The 20,882-nt window shown below is 32.7% G+C and overlaps 1 protein-coding gene across 8 annotated transcripts in view; it reads left to right on the top strand.

Annotated features, from left to right (window-relative positions):
- Positions 1–20,882, top strand: part of DMXL1 (Dmx like 1) — a 152,681-nt gene that overhangs the window by 19,680 nt on the left and 112,119 nt on the right. For all 8 annotated transcript variants that reach the window (XM_054589917.1, XM_054589921.1, XM_054589919.1 and 5 more), the window contains exons 2-7: positions 1,386–1,511; positions 4,832–4,903; positions 7,711–7,789; positions 12,107–12,239; positions 16,097–16,163; positions 17,419–17,597. In XM_054589917.1, coding sequence (XP_054445892.1) covers positions 1,386–1,511; positions 4,832–4,903; positions 7,711–7,789; positions 12,107–12,239; positions 16,097–16,163; positions 17,419–17,597 — 656 coding nt within the window. The remainder of the gene's footprint in view (positions 1–1,385; positions 1,512–4,831; positions 4,904–7,710; positions 7,790–12,106; positions 12,240–16,096; positions 16,164–17,418; positions 17,598–20,882) is intronic.

Genomic DNA, 20,882 nt, shown 5'->3' with positions numbered 1-20,882 from the left:
CTATTTAGGCATCATTTTCTTGTCTGTAATGTGAGCAAATTTATTTGTATGTTCTCTCAATTCCCTTTTTAATATTTTTAGTAGCTTGTGTACAGGACAATTCTGAGTTTGGTAGGAATTAAAGACATAATATATATATTAAGCATAATTTTTTTTTTGCATTAAGGTATATGTGTATGTGCAGAGGTGATGAGAAAATAAAAAATTATTGAAATTTCAAGAATGTAAGAGGATGGAAATTAGTTTGTGATACATGTTTTTTAAATCAGTGTTAGCCTGTATGTGGGCCTATAACATGTTAATTTTAGGACAGTCATGTACTGTGTAACAGAAGAAACTCCTGTGACCTAGGAAGGTATGGAAAAGAGCACAAAAAGTATTGGAAGAATTCTGTTTATTGTGAGATTCAAAAAGAGCTATTAAATACTTGGTAAGAAGCCTTGAACTATATACCCTTTTATTTTGTTTGGTTATGGTGACTGTCTTTGTAAAATTAAATACATTCATTCCACAGGCATTTATAAAGCAGGCCCTTCAGTTAGAATTGGGTACTAGAGAAGAGAACAAAATAAACTCAAACCCTACCTTTTTGTCTTGGGACTTAATGCCTAGTAGTAGAAATGGATAATAAGAAATATACTTACAAATTATGATATATGCTACACAGAAAAATAAATAGTAATGTGATAGAAAGGAATGAGAGAGAGAGAGGGGTGGGGTGAAGGAGGTGGTTGAGGGGAGGTAGGTAAAGAGCTGAGACCTAAATACTAAAAAGAAACTAGCTAGACAAGGACCAGGCAGATAAAAGTTAGATAAACCACCTTGAAGTGGAAAAGATTAATATGTCTCAGAAACAGAAAGAAGGGCAATATAAGGCCAGGAGCCAATTGAGGGAAAGAAAGAGAACCTTGAGATGGTTTTGGGGAATGTGGACAGTCATTTAGGATATTGACCATGGTCAGGAGTTGGGATTTCATTCAAAAAAACTATTGAAGGGATTTAAGCAGGAAAGATTACTTGGTGTAATAAACATTTTTAAAAGATCACTTTTGTCTTTGGAGAGAAATTAAAGGGAAGAAAGAACGGAAGCAGTCAGAGTCTTTTAACAGTAGTGCAGGAAAGGGATGAGCTTAGACAGGGACAGTGGCATTCAGTGGAGAAGGAAGAAGTGAACAGAGTTGGTACTTTTTTGCAGATAGGATTGATTGAATTTGCTGATGGGACTGTATATGAGAGGTAAAGGAAATATTCTCAAATAATGCATATTCTTTAAAAATTCAAAATTAATCTTTTAAAATGTAAAATTTAATGCTAGTATTTTACATGATAAATATTTTCTTGACAATTTTAACATTTTTATTTTATTTTGTTCCCTTTTTTTTCAGGCTTATGCATCTGGATGTGACATTGTTATACTGGGAAGTGATTTTGAAAGAGTACAAATAATCCCAGGAGCTAAACATGGAAATATTCAAGTAGGATGTGTAGACTGTTCAATGCAACAAGGCAAGGTTTGTAGTCCTATAATGAGATTTGTTCTGAATATGGTTTATGCCAGGATAGTTTCTGAGGTACATTTCCTATTGAATTAGAGACTTGCTCTGTTTTAAGGACAATATGGCTACAAATTTCTTTGGCTCCCTACGTGTGCTGAAGATAACAAAATCCCTGATTCTCTCTAACGTATCTTTGAGATTTTTCAGGAATTCTATTCTTACATAGTTTTGAAGTAAAGTATAATATTCTCTATGAGTTGGCAGAGAACTTTAATATTCATTATGTATAACAAGTATAAAGCTTTCTTATTTAAAAATTGATTGGATTGAAGGACAGGAATGACAATAATTTTCCATCTATTTACAAATAAACTACTGAAGAGAAATCATTTGTTAGAGTCATTTTTTTCTTTTTGTCTGCAAGCAGGTAGTTATCTCCTTGTAACTTCTGGATAAATTTTGTACTAAAATGAATATAAACTCTTAAGTCTACAATTTTTTGTTAATTTATTGCAAGTCTATAAGAAAAATGAAAATTTTTATCTGGACTTATATTTGCATATGAAAAGTAAAAAGTAACCTTGAAAGCAAAATAGCAACAATGAAAGAAATGGTATGTGATACTTTATCAGATTAAATACAGTTCTATATAGAACCAGAATTGGGAGGGTCATAACTAATAGGCATCATAGTATACAGCTTAATATAGTACAATATAATAGATGGCCAGACCTAGGACTGGGTTCCTAGAGGCTAAACTGGGATGAACTTTACAAATCTATTTAATTTTTTTGCTAGATATTTCAGTATTTTGTTTGACCATATGATTTCACCAGAGCATTTTGTGTAAGGAACCTAAGTGGACCCAATACTTTTTTAAAAATCTAATAATTTCTAATAGACCTGCCAGTCTGGAAAGTTCTTTCTTAGGACCTCCTCTTTAAAGAAACTCATGGTAAATGAGTTTTGACTCTTGTAGTCTCTACCTTGTTATTGACCACTCTTTTTTATTCCTGTGTCCCTTTTCTTTTAATATAGGTACGAGTATCTCTAGCTATCTTTCTTGTGTTCACTCCTTTCATTCTCACTGTATTATAAAAATGATCTTAATTATGGAATGCCAAAAATTATTACTTTTTTTTTCCTTCAGGTTTGTTTGATCTCCTACCTCTATAGTTCTGTAATCTTCATTACTGTATAAAACCTCACTTGTATTAATACCATCTAGACACACATAGGGCTGGTTAATATTGGAAATCTAAGTTTAATAATTTTTTTACATTTTTATTCTTGTTTTTTAAATTTATAAATCATGTTTATTCTATTACAGCTGTCTCAATTTTTACCCTTTTATCCCCCTCCACCCATTCCTCCTCCACCCCCTGCTCCCACAGTCAATTCCCACTCTGTTGTCCATGTCCATGGGTCATTCATACATGTTCTTTGTCTAGTCCCTTCCCCTTTCTTTCCACCATTGTCCTCTTTCCCCATCCCCTCTGGTCACTTTCAGTCTGCTCCAATGTTTCCATGGCTGTGGTTTATTTTGTTCGTTAGTTTATTTTGTTGAATAGGGCTAGTTAATATTGGAAATCTAATTTTAATAATTTCTAATGTGAGTTATCTTTTTGTGGCTAGATTACATGACAGTTCATGTTGGAATGAAGAAATCATTTGGTTTTATAATTATTCTGATAAGACTTTTTTTTAACTAGTATCAGTATAATCAAATGATTTCCTAGGTATCAGGAAGAAAATTTTATAGGTTCTAGTACGTGGGGGCTTCTGTTTGCCTTTAAGAAGGAAATGCTGCTTGATACCATCGGCATCAGTATGTTATCATTATTGTTTTTTCTTTATAGTACTACTAGATTAATTTTCCTGGAAAATTCATCTGCATTTATCTTGTATTCATTTGCTTAAAAACATTCTTAGCTTACCATTACCTTGGGGAAGTTCTACATGTTCACCTTGGTCATAGGGTCCAGTATGACTGGCTCAAACCTGCCTTTTTGGCTTCATGTTTCTTATTCTGTTGTAAAGAATGCTACTTTAGCTTGGCTCGTGGTCAGTCACCTCCAAACATAAAGTGCCTCTTTTAGTCTCACACTTGTGTTCATATTATGCCTTATTTCTAAAATTTAATATTAACTTTGAAGAAATACTACCTACACTTTAAAGGCCCAAACTAAACAGTCCTCCCAGGCCAACTCAGTGGTGATGATTTCTATATCCTAAGAACTCCTCAGAACACTTAATGTATCCATTGAAAGCTTTTTCACATATGTATGCTACATCTTCATTCCTTACCTCCCTTTAGTAGATTATATATTCTTATTTTTATCACTGATTCACTTTATCTATCTCCTGATATTTCAGTGTTCTTCATTTCTGACACATTCAAACATTAGTAATAGCAACCTTATAAAACCAATTCAGCAAGGGTTATGCTCCATTGATTTAAAGAGTAAATTTTAAACATACTAAAAAAAAATGGAATATTAAACACACTCCCTAGTTCACAAAGGAACACATCTAAGTTTTATTTTTAAAAAGTTAAATATACACTCACAGAATTGTAACCTTTGAGGACTGATAACCTAAAAACTGATTTTTTTTTAATACTCATCCGAGGACATGCTTATTGATTTTAGAGAGGGAAGAAGAGGGGTTGGAGAAAGAGAGAAAGAATGAGAGAGAGCGAGAGAGAGGGAGAGAGAGAGGGAGGGAGAGGGGGAGAGAGAGAGAGAAAGAGAGAAAGAGAAAGAGAGAAGTATCTACGAGGGAGAAATACCATGGGTTGCCTCCTGTATGTACCCCAACCTGCAACTTACATATGTTCCCTGGTCGGGAATCTAACATGCAACCCTTTGGTACATGGGACAGTGCTCCAACCAACTGAGCCAAAAACTGGTTTTTAAGCCATGTCAAATTTTGTATTTGACAAGGAATACATCAACACATAGTCTTCTGTGAGGAAGAGAATTAACATTTACAATGCATCTTATAATGATATACTAGATAATTTATAAATGTTATTTCAATAATCAAAATAATTCTATTAGGAAGGTAGTATTTACATATTATAAATATAAATAGAGAAACTAAAGTTAATAAAGATTAACTTGCTAGTTACACAGTTAGTAAGTGATGGTGTGTACTAGGATTCTGATCCAGGCATGGTGGTCTCTAAAACTGACATTCTCAAGTATTGGTGACTGAAATTGCACATGTGAGCATATTTTAAGGTTTTTTTTTTTATGCTATTCGTTTCTTTTGCTTTTTTGATTCACAAGTATGTTAACATATTCATGATTTTTCTCTTTTTTTTTTTAAAGATTGCAGCATCCTATGGAAATATTATCTCTGTTTTTGAACCAGTTAAACTCCAGAAGCAAAAGAAAAATTTGGTCAGTAACTTATTATTTTCCTTTTAGGAACTGAAGTATCTTGAATATTAAAAGATGTGATTTTTTTAGAGTACAAAAATCAGAGTCATCACTACATAAATCAGTATAAATTATACACTGTAATTAAAGATAAATGTTAAATGCCATTTTCATGTTAAGAATGTTTAAATCTTTCATTGAAATTGAATTAAATTAAATTGTGCCATTGAATTATCTTGAAATATTTTTTACGTTTTTATGAAATTTTTTCTTTATATTTGAGAGTCAACAACTTTAAGTCTGGCAGTTATAATAAAGTTATTGCTAGTGCAAGCACCATTTTCTAATCATATGTGGCATTTTATTATTCACTTTTGTGATCTACTTTTATGTAGTTTTTTGGCCATAAGTATTTTCTTCTTAAAGTTAGAGGTTTTAATTGCACAGTCTTAATATACCTCCAGGACTTATTTTCTTATACTTATTATATCATGCAATATAATTGGTAACAGGCCAGTGAATTTTTTCCAATAAAGACATTATATTCAGGAATAGTTCTGGAAGCTGGTTAAAACAGTAGTTTATAAATATTGAAGTGATATAGTAGATTTCTTGGATGCTTTAATGCTTTTAAATATGACAGACAAGCCAGATTATTTTACCCATTTCCACTGAAGATTAAACTAGAAATTTAAACCATATGAAAGAAGATCAGTATAGTGTGGTCCAAAAAGCATTTGTTAAGAGTCAGAGAACTGGAGTTTCTCTGCTGCTTTTTAAGTATTTAATTCTAAGCAAGGAGCTTTATGAGGCTCTGCTCAATTCTGAAATTGGTTACTATTTATTCATTCAGCATGGACTATTGCAAGGATGACATGATGTCAGAGATTATGTAGAAATCTGTTAAATGTAAAGAATTAAACAGCGTTTTAATAATAGTCATGCCTTTATATATCTTTTAATAGTTTTCACTTTTCACTTGTTAGTATTTTACATATTTCCTCTGGCTTAGTTTTGCAGCTCTTACTTCCTTTTTTATAAAAAAAAGGCAGCAGAGGCCCAAAAAGAAATGTGATTTGACAGGCGAAATAGCTATTGAGCCATAGAACTAGGAGTAAAACCAGCTTTATTGATTCTTAAATGTGAGCATTCTTTTTTCTGCCTTGTGTTAATGAAAAGTATTTTCTCTGCATTGATACTTATTTTTAAATTTTATGGAATGAGAGTCCACAATTCTCCCCTGATTTTTGTGTTTATACATTACTTAATGACTCCGTTATTAGAAGCTCTAGTTCTTGTGGCCTTATGAATTTGTAACTGACAATACTAAAAATAAATTTTAAAACTGGTCGTTCCACTCAGAACAATGTATTTCAAATAATACTCAATATATTTGTTAAATGAAATAACTTTTAACAGATCTGTGTGTTACATTAAAATGCCTATATTAGTAAGGGTAGAATTGAGATTTTTCAGTTACCTATTCTTGTTACATGATATTTTGATATAATAGTGTCAAAAATTCATTAAGAAGAGACTAATTTATTGGTAGATAGACTTCCAGAGAGGGTTAAAAAAAGGTTGTTAAATAAAGGAAAAACTGGATTAGATGGAAAAATCATAGACTTCGAAGGCATCCAAAATCTGTTATTCCAGGATATAGTCTCAGAGAATCTTTAGATCCTCATAAAAAAGATATTATTTTCACTTCTTTGTATATTCTGATACATTCTTTTAAGGCAGTGGTTCTTCGTAAGAAGTATTGTTCATAGTCATTTGTTGATACATGTGTCCAGTTTCTGCCCTGGGGCATTCTAAATCTGTAGGTGTGTAGTTGTGTCTAGGCACTTGTACGTCTACTTCTAGAGAGTGTTCTGATGTGCATTGTGAGTGAGAGGCATTCCTGCAAGGCAGTGTTTTATAAAAGCATATTCTGTAGGCCATCTGTGTCAAAATCATCTGGGGTGTTGGTTTAAAGTACAGATTTCTGTGCACCGCTTTGACCTTTTGAGGCTAAACCTTTGGACATGGGTCTTGGAAATCTGAATTTTTAATAAACATCCAGGCTACTGTGCATTCTTGTACTAAAGTATAAGAATCACTACATTAAGAGAGTGTTTATGGGTCTCTTAAAGGTTAGTGAAATCATGTTAGTAGGCCACAATATGAATGTAAAAGAAAATGAAATAGAATAGAAAATATTAGAACACATCATGTGTAATAAGGGTAGATTACTTACGATTGCATTTATGTGTATGTTATGTATATTCTGGGTCACAGTGCAACATATGTTTCTTACTGGTTTTCAGGTAAAAAAAAGTTGAAAACTATTCCTTTAAGGAATGAAAAGACTTAAATTACACATTATAATGGGTGTTAACATCTCTTAATCTCACTTTTCACACATACTGAATCATCTCAGGTGAGGATAAAGCATTAAAAAGGAAGAAAGTCTTAAGTAGCAGAGACATAGATATATTTAAAATTAAATCTTTGTAACAATAATAATAAAGTAACTTAAAGGTCTAAGGTCAGTAACAATATCGTCCAAGGTGGCATATACTTATTGGTTGTTTAAATAATTTAAAGACAGACTTTGGGACCTCCAGGAATGGATATTCTCTTTCTAATCTTTTCCATCATGGACTCTTTATTTTTCTGGACAGGATTGAACATTTTCTCCTTAAAAGATGACTGCATGGTAAATTATACCTAAAAAAAAAGTGCCTGCATGTTTTATTAACAATAATCATAATGAACATATACATTTGTCAGAGAAAATATACTAAAAATAATTCGGATAAATGACCTTCTTTTTTAAATTTTAGGAATTACATAGTCAATGGCAGAAAACTGGTCAGTTTTTTCTGGAATCAATAGCACACAATATAACTTGGGATCCTGCAGGTAAGAATACAAGTAGGATTAACTGAAATGAAATATCCCTTTCCTAGGTCATTGTTTTTATTACTTTTATGTATTTCAGTCCAGCTTTGTGTGAAATGGTAGGGAACACAAAAGTAATAAAACTGAATGCACTCTTTTAGAGCATATGGTGAAATGAAGATGCACTGCAACAGTGTCCAGGTGTAGGAGGAATACCTGTTGTTTCGGGAAGGTCACATTAATTCTCTCTGGAGAATCAAAGTTTAATTGAAGAGGAGCCTTTTGACCTAAGAGTAGATGGATTTAACAATAAGGGTGGGCGTAGATGTAGGAGGGGGGAAAAAAAAGAATTCTAAGAAATATCAATGTGTGTATGTTCCAGTTACCTATTTCTACATTTAGAAACCATCTCAAAGCCATTTTTACCAATCTACCACAATGAGCAAAAGCACAAAGAAAGTGTAAGATAGATTCTAATGGTGGTTAGTACTTCATTGAGGCTGGAGTAAATCTGGTGATGAGGAAATAATATTGCAGCATTAGAAGAGTACTTTAAAGTCATGGTAAGGGATTTGAATTTAATTCTTTTTAAGTATCTAAAAATATTACAGGTTTTTGAAAGTAGCTAGTGACATGTGCTTTGCAAGAGTGTTCTGGTAGCAGAGAGTTAGGAGGATCAGAGGCAAGAGGAACAGGAGGATAAATATTATATGACATAATTATAATTACCTTTGGAAAATATGCCTGTACAGTAGTCTAAATGAGAAATAACTTGTTTCAGTGCCTTTAACATATATAATAGGTATCAGTTAATATTGAATGAATAATGAAAGGAGCACATGGATATGAAGTGCCTTTAGGCAATAGAATTGACATTACTTGACAACCAGATTTCACATGACTTTGTAGATATCTGTGACCACAAGAAGAAGAGTGATGTGCAAGAGTTAGAGAGAGTAGAACATAGGTTTTGTTTGGATCTGTGGAATTTGAGATACTTGCATATGATATAGCAATATCCAGTAGATAGTTAGGAATTTGAATCTAGAACAGTGATTTTCAACCTATTTCATCTCATGGCACTTATAAACTAATTATCAAAATTCTGAGACCCACCAAAAAATATACCATATATTTTGCTGATCTCAACAAAAAATAAGTATAATTTTGATTTATTCACACTGGACAGTTACTATGTTGGCTGTTGTCAGTTTTTAATTTGACAGTCTAAGTCAAATTAAAGTGTAAAGTTTTTGGAATTTTTGTACCTATTGTCTGTTAGTACTAATATTAGTATTAATGTTAAATTTCTCTGAAATCATCATTACAGAGTAGTATTAAAAGATAATTACTTATTTTTTAACATATCTAGTAGTGACTTTACAACAGCTTATGACCATTATCTTTTTTAACTGTAATTGAGCTAAAAATCACACAAAAATTTATTTTTTTCTCTTTAATATTGAAAAGTTTAAAACTTAGAATTCAATTGAAGAATAGATTCTAGCTATGATAAATATCCGGGAACTATTAGTATAATTATTTTGCAAATGAAATTTGTATTATTCATAAAAAGATTTTAATTATTTTATGTGAAATATTAGTATTTGGGGTTTGAACAGCATTTACATATTTATTTGCCAGGTATTGGGATATAAAGAAATTATTTTCAGATGATACTAATAAACTTACTATAGTGTTTTTGTGTTGTCTCTAAACCCACTATTGCATCTTGCTTTAAGTCATAAGATTTTCTGTCATAGGCTTTTATTATTTTTTCCCTATTTCAGTATCCATACTTCTGCCCTTTGTGGTCAAATCAATATATTTTATACCATATATTACCTACTTTTGTTTCTATACCTGAGATTAATTATTTTGTATTTTGTATTAAATTCTTAATCCTTCATGGGATACTTTTATATTCAGTTTGTGTTAAATAAAACTTGTAAAAATCGAACCCATAAGTACAGAGAACAGATAGGCGGTTGCCAGAGATGGGGAATGAGAGTGGACAAAATAGGTGAGGGTGGTCAAAAGATAATGACGTCCAGTTATAAAATAAATAAGCCTGGGATGTACTGAACAGCACAATAACTATAGTTAATAATACTGTATTATATATTTGTAAGTTATTAAGAGAGTATATCTTAAAAATTCTCATCATTAGGAAAAAATTTGTAACCATGCAGGGTAATGGATGCTAACTAGATTTATTGTGGTGATCATTTCCCAATATATACAAATATGGAATTATTACATTACACACCTGAAACTAATATAATGTAATATGCCAATTATATCTCAAAAAGAAATTTGTGTCTGTTGGTAAGCTAAACTGGTAGAATAGTAATCTTATTTAAATGGAATGCCTCATTACTACTTTCTAGACTATTTTTATTTGCCTGTGAGACTTTCCATCTAGATCCTACTATTTACTGAGCTTCTGCTAAGTGCCTAGCCTGTGCTAAATATTGGATTGACCAAAAAGTTCAATTGCTTTTTTTCCATAAGATGGCTCTAGTAGCACTTAGTTGTCTTTAACTACATTCAGAACATTTTTGTTACATTGTATTGTGACAGCTGCCATATCAGTGCATTTTTAAAAAAGACAATCAAAATTGGTGAATATTTGAGTAGCTATTTTAGTATTAAAGATGGAAGAAATGCAACATTTTCAGCATATTATGCTTTATTATTTCAAGAAGGGTAAAAATCCAACTGAAACACAAAAAAAGATTTGTGCAGTGTATGGAGAAGGTGCTGTAACTGATCGAACATGTCAAAAGTGGTTTGTCAAGGTTCATGCTGGACATTTCTTGTTGAACGATGCTCCATGGTTAGGTAGACTGGTTGAAGTTGACAGTGATCAAATTAAGACATTAATTAAGAACAATTAGCGTTCTACCATGTGGGAGACAGCTGACATACTCAAAGTATCCAGATCAATAGAGTCACTGGTGAAAATGAAAAATCTGTCTTTTATTTTTCGGAGAAAACCATTCAGACTTTTCGGCCAACACAATACATTATACATATTATAGGTAAGCCTTACCACAACTTTACACAAGTTTTTAATTTTATAGATGAGAAAATTGAGGCTCAAAAGCTGTCCAAATAGATAATTCACATGGCTAATTAAGTGACTTATTTGGGAATTAAATATAGGGATTTCTGATCTAAAGTCTATATTTTGACTGAGACTCCTTTTCCTTTTGAAATAAAAGGATGTTTTTAGAGAGACACCAGTCTATAGTCCTTAACTGCCAAGGTGAATGCTTTATTGGCCAAAATTTTATCCTCTTTTTTTATCTTCTTTGTTTGGATGATAGGCACAATCTTCCACCCAAGTCATAAAGTTGAAAAATCTATCTTTGAAACCTATTTTATATTTCTGTCTTTTGGTTGGTGTTAAGCCTTGAAAATACTGCTTTTCAAATAATTTTCAAATCCTTGCTTCTTACTTCAATATTTGATTCAGATCCTCCTGATTTCCCATCAGTATAATTCCCATCAATATTAACCAGGTTCCTCTGTCTTATGTTTTCCCTAATTTTCTCCTTTAGTGGAGTTATTTTCTAGATGGATCTTTACCTTTCTTTGAGTACTGGAATCTTTGAAAGTACTCACCATATGATGAAAATTATGGATTATCTCTCTAGAAAAATGCACATACTATATATACAACTTTTGCATATTTCAGTGAATGGAGGTTCACAGGCCTGGTCAGGACTCTGTTGACACTCCTCCCCTCAGTTGAGACTCCTTGTTCTAAAATACTTACCCACTTATGTAAACTCTCTCCCTCCACTTAAAAACCTTTAACTCCCAAGCACCTATAACAAACTCCAAACTCCTTATGAATGTAAAAAATGTTTCATAATCTGACCTCAGATTTTTTTCCAGCCTTATTTATTTTTCCAAGTCTGCTGTGCACCTTATTTCTTATCCATCCTAGATTACAAGCCATTTTGGGGATTAATTTGAATTCACATGTCTTCATGCCTCTCTTCATAATATTTCTCCACTGGAATATAAACTCATGAAAAAGGACAGTGTTGTATTTGTCATTGTATCCTCCATGCCTAGCACAATACCTTTACAAAGAAGATGTTCATTAAATGTTTGTTGAATGAGAGATTGTAAGATCTCTTTTCTCCAAACTGCTTCAACAAAATTAAAATACGGCTTTACTCCCCTTCCCCAATCTCTTTTTGTTATTTGAGTTTTTTAGAAATTGTTTCATTTTTATAGTATTATATGAAACTATTGAGTATGTAACTTAACTCACTAATTAAATACCTAAATAATAAATGGTGGATAATATATATTTTTTAGGCAATCGTCTTTTAACTGGTTCCATCTGTTTGCAACTCTGGTCCAATGCTAACGTGGAAAAGCCAACTGAAGATGAAAATCCAGATAAAACAGATCTTAACTTTGGGGATTGGAGATGCATTTGGCATTGCAAGTAAGGAATTAATTAGAGGACTAAATTGACAAACCTGTTCTATGTGGTTCATTGTAAAGGCATTTTAGTTTGTGTAAAGCTACACTAACATAAAAAGTATTGATTTTCTAATTTCTGTTATAAGCCTTTTCTTATGTAAAGAGGATTCATCATTTTCCATGTTCTACATATTAATTTTTTTAAACTTGTTGACTAAAACAACTACAAAGAAAACCTAAGAAATGTGTAAGGCCTACATGATGATCATTAAGTAGAACTTGCTAAATTGTACAAAAGGAGTAAGACAGAAACACCTTTCATGCTTTTGAACGAAAGCTTTTCTATTGTCAAAAGGTATATTTTTTCCAAAGTAATCTATATTTTAAACATAATTTTTGTCAAAATCCCATTGGAATTTTTACCTTTGAGCATATTTCTAAACTTATTTAACAGGAAAAATGTGAGAAAATTCTGAGAGAAAAAGAGAACAAAGACAACTAGTATAGAGAAATTGATTCTAAAGCACAGCTGATCAAGCAGTTTGTTGTTGATACAAGAACAGACCAATTAGGATTCATGAATAGGCCCAATTATATATGGAGATTCAATATATATGGTGACATTTTACATCAGTGGGGCAAACTTTCTAGCTCTGGGGGGAGAAAATGAAGGTAAAGTATGTTTCATATCTGGCACCAAAAGAAATGTCAATGGAAAGAAACAGTGAATTTCTATACAATGAAACAAATATTAGAAAGAAATATAGGTGAATTTTCATATTTTAGAGCTATAACATCCAGTATGGTAGTAACTAGCCACATATCACTATTGAGCACTTCAAATGCAGCTAGTCTGAATGGAGATGTGTTGTAAGTATAAAATACAAGATTTCAGAAACTTAGCACATAGAATGTAAAATACCCTATATTTTTTATTGTTTACTTGTTGAAATGATAATATTTTGATATATTAGTTTAAATATAATTAATTTCACCTGTTTTTACTTTTTAAAATTGGCTACTGGGAAATTTAAAATTACATATATGGATAACATTTGTCATTTATATTCTATTGCTGTAGAGTCAGGGAAAGACTTTCTAAAGTATGACACCAAAACTAGAAACAGAAAGGAAAGGAAAGGAAAGGAAAGGAAAGGGGAAAGGAAAAAGGAAAAGAAAGGGAAGGATAGATAGCTTTTAAAAAGATTTCTGTAAATCAAAAAGACCATAAGAAAAAGAAACAAAAACTTGAGAGGAAATATTTGCAATTTTGGGTTAATGCCATTTTAAAATGGAGGTCTTAAAATTAATTTAAAAAGAACAGATATCTCAGTAGTGAACTAAAGTGGACAATGAAGAGAAAAAAATTAAACATATGAATAATAAGCATATTAAGAGTTGATTGACCTCACTTGAAATCAAGAAATGTCCAGAAAGAGGGTGATTAACACCTTTTACTGATGAGTGTTTGGAGAAACAGCTCTTTTTGTATACTGTTAATAAAGGAGTGCAATTCATATTATCTTTCTAGAGAGAAATTTAGAAGTATTAATTAGCAGGCTTAATTTTTTCATACCCTTTAATAGCAATTTTAAGTTTCATTCATTAATTCAACAAATATTTTTTGAGTTCTTATCATGTTCCAAAGCATTGGTAAAAGTGCTTGGAATATAGCAGTGAACAGATTGGGGGAGATAGACAATAACTGGTAAACTGGTATGACAAGATGTTAAATGTCATTCTTTCTGAGTCAGTTTTATATGAAGCAATAATAAGATACATATCAGATACCAAAACGAGAGTAACACAGACCTGCTATATATAGAATTTACAAAGGAGATTTCAAAGGCGCTGGTTCCATGTATTTTATACCCCTCAGCTAGATCATGGGTATTAAAAAAAGTTAACATGTGAAAAGGGAATAGAATTTTGCAAAAATAGCTCTTTGGAAAGGGCTATGGCTTTGTTCTGGTCTTTTATAGGAAATTGGGAGGAAGAGAGCAGCAGAGTGTTATATTGCCTTCATTGCACATCTAGTAAGGAGCTCCCATGGGTTTAAGTGTGAATTTGAAATGTATTTCATTTATTTGGGAGAGGGGAAGAATTTTAAGTTAAATCAAGATCAGAGTATACAGTAGTAGTAACCAGCTAGACAGACTAATAATTTATTTGAGCTGGTTTGTCATTTAAGTAGGCAGAAAAGCCATGAAACAAGAAACTGCAAGTTTTATTTTAGGATTAGCTGAATATTACACTAACTATATTTAAGTACTAGGTCTCTATAACTTACTAAATGGAGGCAAAAATTTAAAACTGGCTACCCATGTAGATGAAGAGGTCAGTAAGAGAGAGAGTAAGTAGGATAAGGGGAAGAAGAGTAGAGGTGACACTAAGTGTAGACCTGGAGGAAGTGAGGCAGTAAGCCATATGTGCATATCTCTGAGAGAAGAAATTTGCAGGCAGAGGAAACATTAGGTGTTAAGACTGCTTAGCTTGTGCCCGAAGTAAAGTGAACATGGTGAGGAGTGACAGGGGAAATGATCAAAGTCAGGACTGAGTTTATAGGTTATTGTGAGGTTTTTTCTTTTTCTTCTAAGTGATTTGGGAGTCTGTTAGGATTTTCAGCAGAGAGAGTGTTGAGATCTGATTCCTTTTTTAAAAACTGTTTTAGCTGTTCTCTTGAGAGAAGACTGTGGGGTGGAGGGGCAAGATCACAATCCTGGAGACCAGGCATTTTTTAATAATTTGTTTTAAGAACAGAGATCCTTAGAACTAATCAGATGCATAAAAATGCATGTGGAAGAATACTCATTGCACCATTTTTTAAAGCAGAAAAATGAGAAAACAGCAGTGAATTATTAAATGATTTCAAATCATTGCATATATGTGTAATAGAATACCATAAGCCAATAAAATAATGCCGATATACACGTATTGATATGCAAAACTGTCCATAACGTTCTTAAATAAATAAATGTTACAAAGCAAATTGTTAATACAACCTTGGTTTCCATCCCCTCCTACTCTATACCCTCCCACAGGAAGTAGATAGAAAGGGAGAGTGGACAGAAACGTCTGGAAGTCTGTGTATTAAAACATTAAGAGTGGTTCTTCCTGGGAATCAGTGTCATGGTATAAGTGAAACTATACATGATTTCATTTTCTTCTCAGCCATCTGCATCAATATTTTCTATTATGTATTTATAACTTTTAAAGTCAGGAAAAAGGTAATTTGTATTTGGAATGAACTGTGATAGAATTCAACTTTGGCCTACTTTACAAATAATTTTAGGATGAATCTCTCTAAGCATGAATTTAGATAAGAAAAGGAAGGCAAAGATAGTGAAAGGTGTCTTGAGATCATCATATATGGGTAGCCAGAAGGGAAGGCAATGAAGGAAGATGAGCCAAATCTCCTTGGAAAAGAAAAACAAGTACTCACCAAGCATATAGATGAAGCTGGCAGGATGAGTCCTTGATGGTCATTAATCCACATAAAATCTTTAATCAAATACCACCTTAAGACAGAATTCATTTAAAAATGTTGATTTGTCCATGAAAGTATACCTTAGAATACATATTATCTATGGCTTTTGAAATTAGATTTCCAGAGTCTGAGGGAATGAGAATTGGCTCTTAAGTTTTAAAGACTAAACAAGTTGTCCATTGCATGATTCTTATGCATGGATATTTTTATGTAAAAAAATTTATATTTAAAGTTTTATATTTTTAATTTATGAGCTTAACAGTGAGTGTGAAACTTGTCTTATCAAAAAGTTTTATTATTTGAAGAAATTGCTGAATATAGTGGAGTAATTTTGCATTCTCTCTGTTATTTAATTTTCCTTGAATATTATTCCTTATTTGTTTAATTTACAGAACTGCTTCCCAAATTCATTTAATGAAATTTTCACCAGATGGAGAATTTTTTGCCACTGCGGGGAAGGTAATTTATGAAAATGGTATTGCCAAATTGTGTTTATGATTTATTTTGAAATTTCAGAAACTAAGCAGTTTTATTCTTTTATTTATTTAAGTTGAAAATTTTTTTTGTTTAAAATGTTAAATAGCAAAAATTGGCATAATATTATGTTGAAAGGCAGTATGTTATAGTCGAAACAGCATAGATTTAAAGGTAATCTGATTATAATCTGCCCCTTACCAATTTTTTGACATTGGTAAATTGTTAATCTCTTTGAGCCTTGGTTTTCTCATATATAAACTTAGGATAATATCTATTTCAGGTCATTTATCATAGGCTTAATTTAGACAGTGTATGTAAAGTGACTGGTGTAGTGTCTTGCATGTAGTATACTGTCAATAAACTATTGGTACTATTTATAATATCTTTGAGCTGATGGATATATTAAGCTGTATTTAAGATAAAAGAATTCAGACTTTCTAGAAGATATTTGTAATCATTCTCTGTTATTACCTATTGATTTCAATACAATGTATTTCTTTGAAATGGTTTTATTTTTAATTATTGGTACAAAGAGCAATTAATGCACAACTGAAGTTATTCTTATTGCTCAGAGCCTTCTATAGATTAAGAATGTGAGATACTCTAAATCATCAGAGAGGTTCTTTTTTAGGAGAGAAGTGGAATTGTTTATTCTGATTGACTTTATAGCTGAGACTGCGATTATAGTCTAAGAGTAAAACCTGGTACATTTTAGTTTCCCTTGTACTTCCCTTCCCAAATTAGAGATGCAATTTTGATTTTACTTAGATTATTTTATATAGTAGTAGTTGTTAAGTACTACTTATCACCTTCAACACTTTCTTTGAACATTAATATGATACTTTATGAAAACTGTCCTTTGTTTTCAGTAATTATCAGTCTTTTTAAGTTTGCTAATGCTTTCTTATTTGATACTTGGCTAAATGGAAAAAGAACCTTAACTTCATCTTTCAGTCTTTCCTGAATGACTCTATTTTCCATACTATAAGGTGACTAGAATTTTCTTTGAACCAACCCTTGCAAAATACACATATTCACACACCTTAATTCTCAAAGCACAATTAAGGAATGCTAATAAAAAAAAATACCAGATTCAAGATTTTCTCCTCAGTTTCTCCATACCAACCTCTTCTCCCATCTTTATGTTTCTGTGATTGGGGAGAAAAATCTTATATTTGCTATTTAACTTAATCTTTAATTCTCATGTGGATGTTTTTTGCTTTTTCTCCCCTCTTAGGATGACTGTCTTTTAAAGGTATGGTATAATGTAGAAAACTGGCGGACAGCTGTTACATCTCCAGATAAAAGTTCAGAAAAACAATCCCAAGGAGAAATTGACTTTTCTTTTGTATATCTGGCCCATCCTCGAGCTGTAAATGGATTTTCCTGGCGTAAAACGAGCAAATATATGCCTAGGTCAGTGGATTAGTAGTTTTTCCCATGTATTAAGAGAACATCATGTTTGTAACTTTGACTATTTTTCTTACATTGGACTTTTGCCTGTGAAGATTCAAGTAATATTAGATGGTCCCTGGCTTGTGAACCTCTGACCACAAGTCAATTGTGATTAACACTAAAGAGGAGAACCATCTGAAAAGATACTTACCTCCATATCAGATATTTTTAAGTGGCAGAGTTGTGCGCCTTTTTCTTTTCTGTATTATGTATCCAATTCTTTTATGCCTTAATCATTCTCCATTACTTGCATAGACTTATTCACATCTCACTTCCTCATCTTGTACCTTCTATGTCTATCACCTCTGGGTAAAAAAAAAAAAAAAAGCAAAAAAACCATACCTTTACTGAAAGGACCTACCATGAGGCCTCAAACACTTCTTTAATTAAACCCAAAATCTTTGAGGAAGAGAGGGTTATACCTTATGATTCCCTGAACTAGGTATTAGTTTAACCTATACAATACATGCACAAACCCACCTATACATGTTAGCACTTCCTTTCTTTCCTGTAGTACTTTAAAGACTTGATATCCCATTGAATTTTTGCTTATACTTAGTAAGTTATAGAGACCTGTTACTTAAGTATAGGGAGAAATCCCTTTTTGTTCCACATGGCCATTTTCAATTGGGGCTCAACATAGAGCAGTACAGTTTTTCCTTTATCTTTTTCTCACCTGAGATGCCCTAAGCTGATCTTTGGTAGTGTATCTGGATCATTTGTTGACTTTAGTTTTGTTCTACTGAGACAGCAGGGTATACCTAGATTTTTTAAAAGATTTTATTAGACTGATTTTTTTTAGAACACTTTAAGGTTCACAGCAAAATTGGAGGTGTAGAGATTTCCAATGTACCCTTTGCTCCCACACATGCATAGCCTCCCATGAAGTCAACATCTTCCACGTTAGAATTTATGAACCTATATCAACACATTAGTATCACCTAAAGTCCATAGTTTACATTACAGTTCATTCTTGGTGTTGTACACTCTATGGGTTTGGACAAATGTAAAATAGTATTTATCTATTATTCTTATACCTAGATTTTTAAGTTATTTTCTAGTGTAATAGTTATCATTCTTCCTACCCCAGCCCTCCAATATAGGAAATCATAGGAGCAGAACACTCTAGGAACAGTAATAGTTCTGTTTTTAGGAGGCTGTATCAATCTTTAAACTAAGGAAAATGCTGTAGACAACCTATATTGTTAGCAAAAGCACCCTCAGCCTACCTTCACTTAGAAAACTGTTGCTCTAGTACCTCTGAGAGCATTGCCCACTTATATAAAAATGTGTTTAAAATAGAATGAGCTGTGGGACATATTAAGTCTTCTTTTAAAGATTGTAAATGACCTGAATAAAAATAGCTGTCATTGCAAACTGTGAACCTTTTAGAAGTATCTGGAGATTACATCATTTCAGAGGCTGATTTCTTCTGATATGTCCAAGTGTTTTTGTTCACAGATAGATTACCAGCACATTTTTTAAAAAGAGCTTATGAAGTATGGTATCTTTCAGGAAAGGACAGTCACATCACCTGCTCCTGACCATATTCATTCAGTGTTGGCAAAAATGGTCACAGGCAGATGTCTTAAACTGGGCCATTGCAAATGCCTGATAACAATGAGGCATACCAGTTTTTGTTTGTTTGTTTTTACTGCTGTGTTCATTTGATCTCTTACCAACTAATTTTTGCAGCATAGGGAAATAGAACTAGAATTTCTGTTAATTATGGCATCTTTTAGAAATCTCCAGAACTTTACTTTTGGATCCCTGTTATTTAAGAACCAGCCAACCTCCCTGAGCTCCCTCAGTTTTCACTTTTGTTTTACTAACTGCCTACTGCCTGCAGGTAGATAGTGGGAAGGCTGACCCTTTCTCATGAAAATGAGAGAGAGCCCATCAAAGACCATTATTCTTTTTTGTTATGACATCTTCACTGGGTGATACAGGTAGTTTGTTTTTCACATAAAAATAAGATACTCAACCAAGTGGTAATATTGTTCAATGGACTGCTGGCTTGAGAGAGAATAATGGAGATGTGTTTATAATAAGCATATACTTCTTTATTAATTAAAAATTGATGAATGTAGAACAGGTTGGGAGATTTGGTAATATCCTCCAGAAGCCTCCAGAAGTTGGTTTTAGATAACTAGTTTTAAACTGTCTTAGCCTGTTGTTGTTACATCAAAATAGGATGGGTGTTGCAGACACTTACCTATCACATAGTTGCCTTCTATAAGGTTATACCTTTTTTTTCTTTCTTTTTCTTTTTTTGCTATACCTGAGCATGATATGCCATTGAAGACAGAATAAGATACTTTGATGAAGAAGTGAGGAAGAAAGGTATTGCCAGAGAAATGACTGAAACAAATCAGAGTACTTCTTACATATTCTGCTTATATATTACCTGCCAGCTGTTTACATGTTCTGTCCTTAGGCCTAGTTTCCTGAAGAAAGTCACCAGGGACCACCCATATCTTAGGGTCAAAGCTTTCTCCATGCTTCTTCATTGTGCACCTTTCTTGCTTACTTCATTGCCCTTGCCTAAATTCTTATGCCTCTTCTGATTGCTTGCTCTCTATTCAACCCTTTAGTCTCCTACTTTTTTTTCTTCCTTGGTAAGCCTTTCCATTCTTCCAGTTACTAATTAGAACTGTGAACTTAGAATATTCTATATTTCCTTTTGATGTATGAGTATTTTTTTCTGTTTATTTACTTACATTTAATCTCATTACCACTGCCTCTATGTGTGAACATACTAGAGAGAAACAGAGGGAAGTGGGTAGGAGGAGGGAGTAGGGGACTACAGAAAAAAGAGGGAGAAAACATAAAGGAGGAGAAAGAGGCATGAGGATGGGGAAGGGAGAAACAGAGTGTAGAAAGGAAAGAAGGCACTTTTGGAAGGGGCGAGAGGTAAAGGTACAGAAGGAAGAGAAGTGGTAAGGGAAGGTAGCCTGGAGAGGAGGACAAGTTGAGAATTGAGGGTGAGAAGTCCAGGGAATGAGTGGCAAGGGTCTAAAGGGAAGTAGACAAGAGAAAGACAGGAAGGAAGGGGGAAGGAGGAAGAGAGGTGAGACAAAGGAAGAGGAAAGTTGAAGGGAAGAGCAACCAAGACAAAACATGCCATTCTCTCTTTTCTTCCCCTTTGTTCGCATTCTTTTTTAATCAGGTAGCTATGTTTAACAAAGTGCTACAGAATATTATTTCTGTTTTAAAAAATTTAACTTACTGAGTTACTGATAGAAG

Source organism: Pteronotus mesoamericanus, unplaced genomic scaffold (genome assembly GCF_021234165.1).
Source record: "Pteronotus mesoamericanus isolate MK-2021 breed Mesoamerican mustached bat unplaced genomic scaffold, CSHL_Meso_final scaffold_167, whole genome shotgun sequence".
Classification (NCBI taxonomy): Eukaryota; Metazoa; Chordata; class Mammalia; order Chiroptera; family Mormoopidae; genus Pteronotus; species Pteronotus mesoamericanus.
This window is presented reverse-complemented; position numbering and strand designations above follow the sequence as displayed.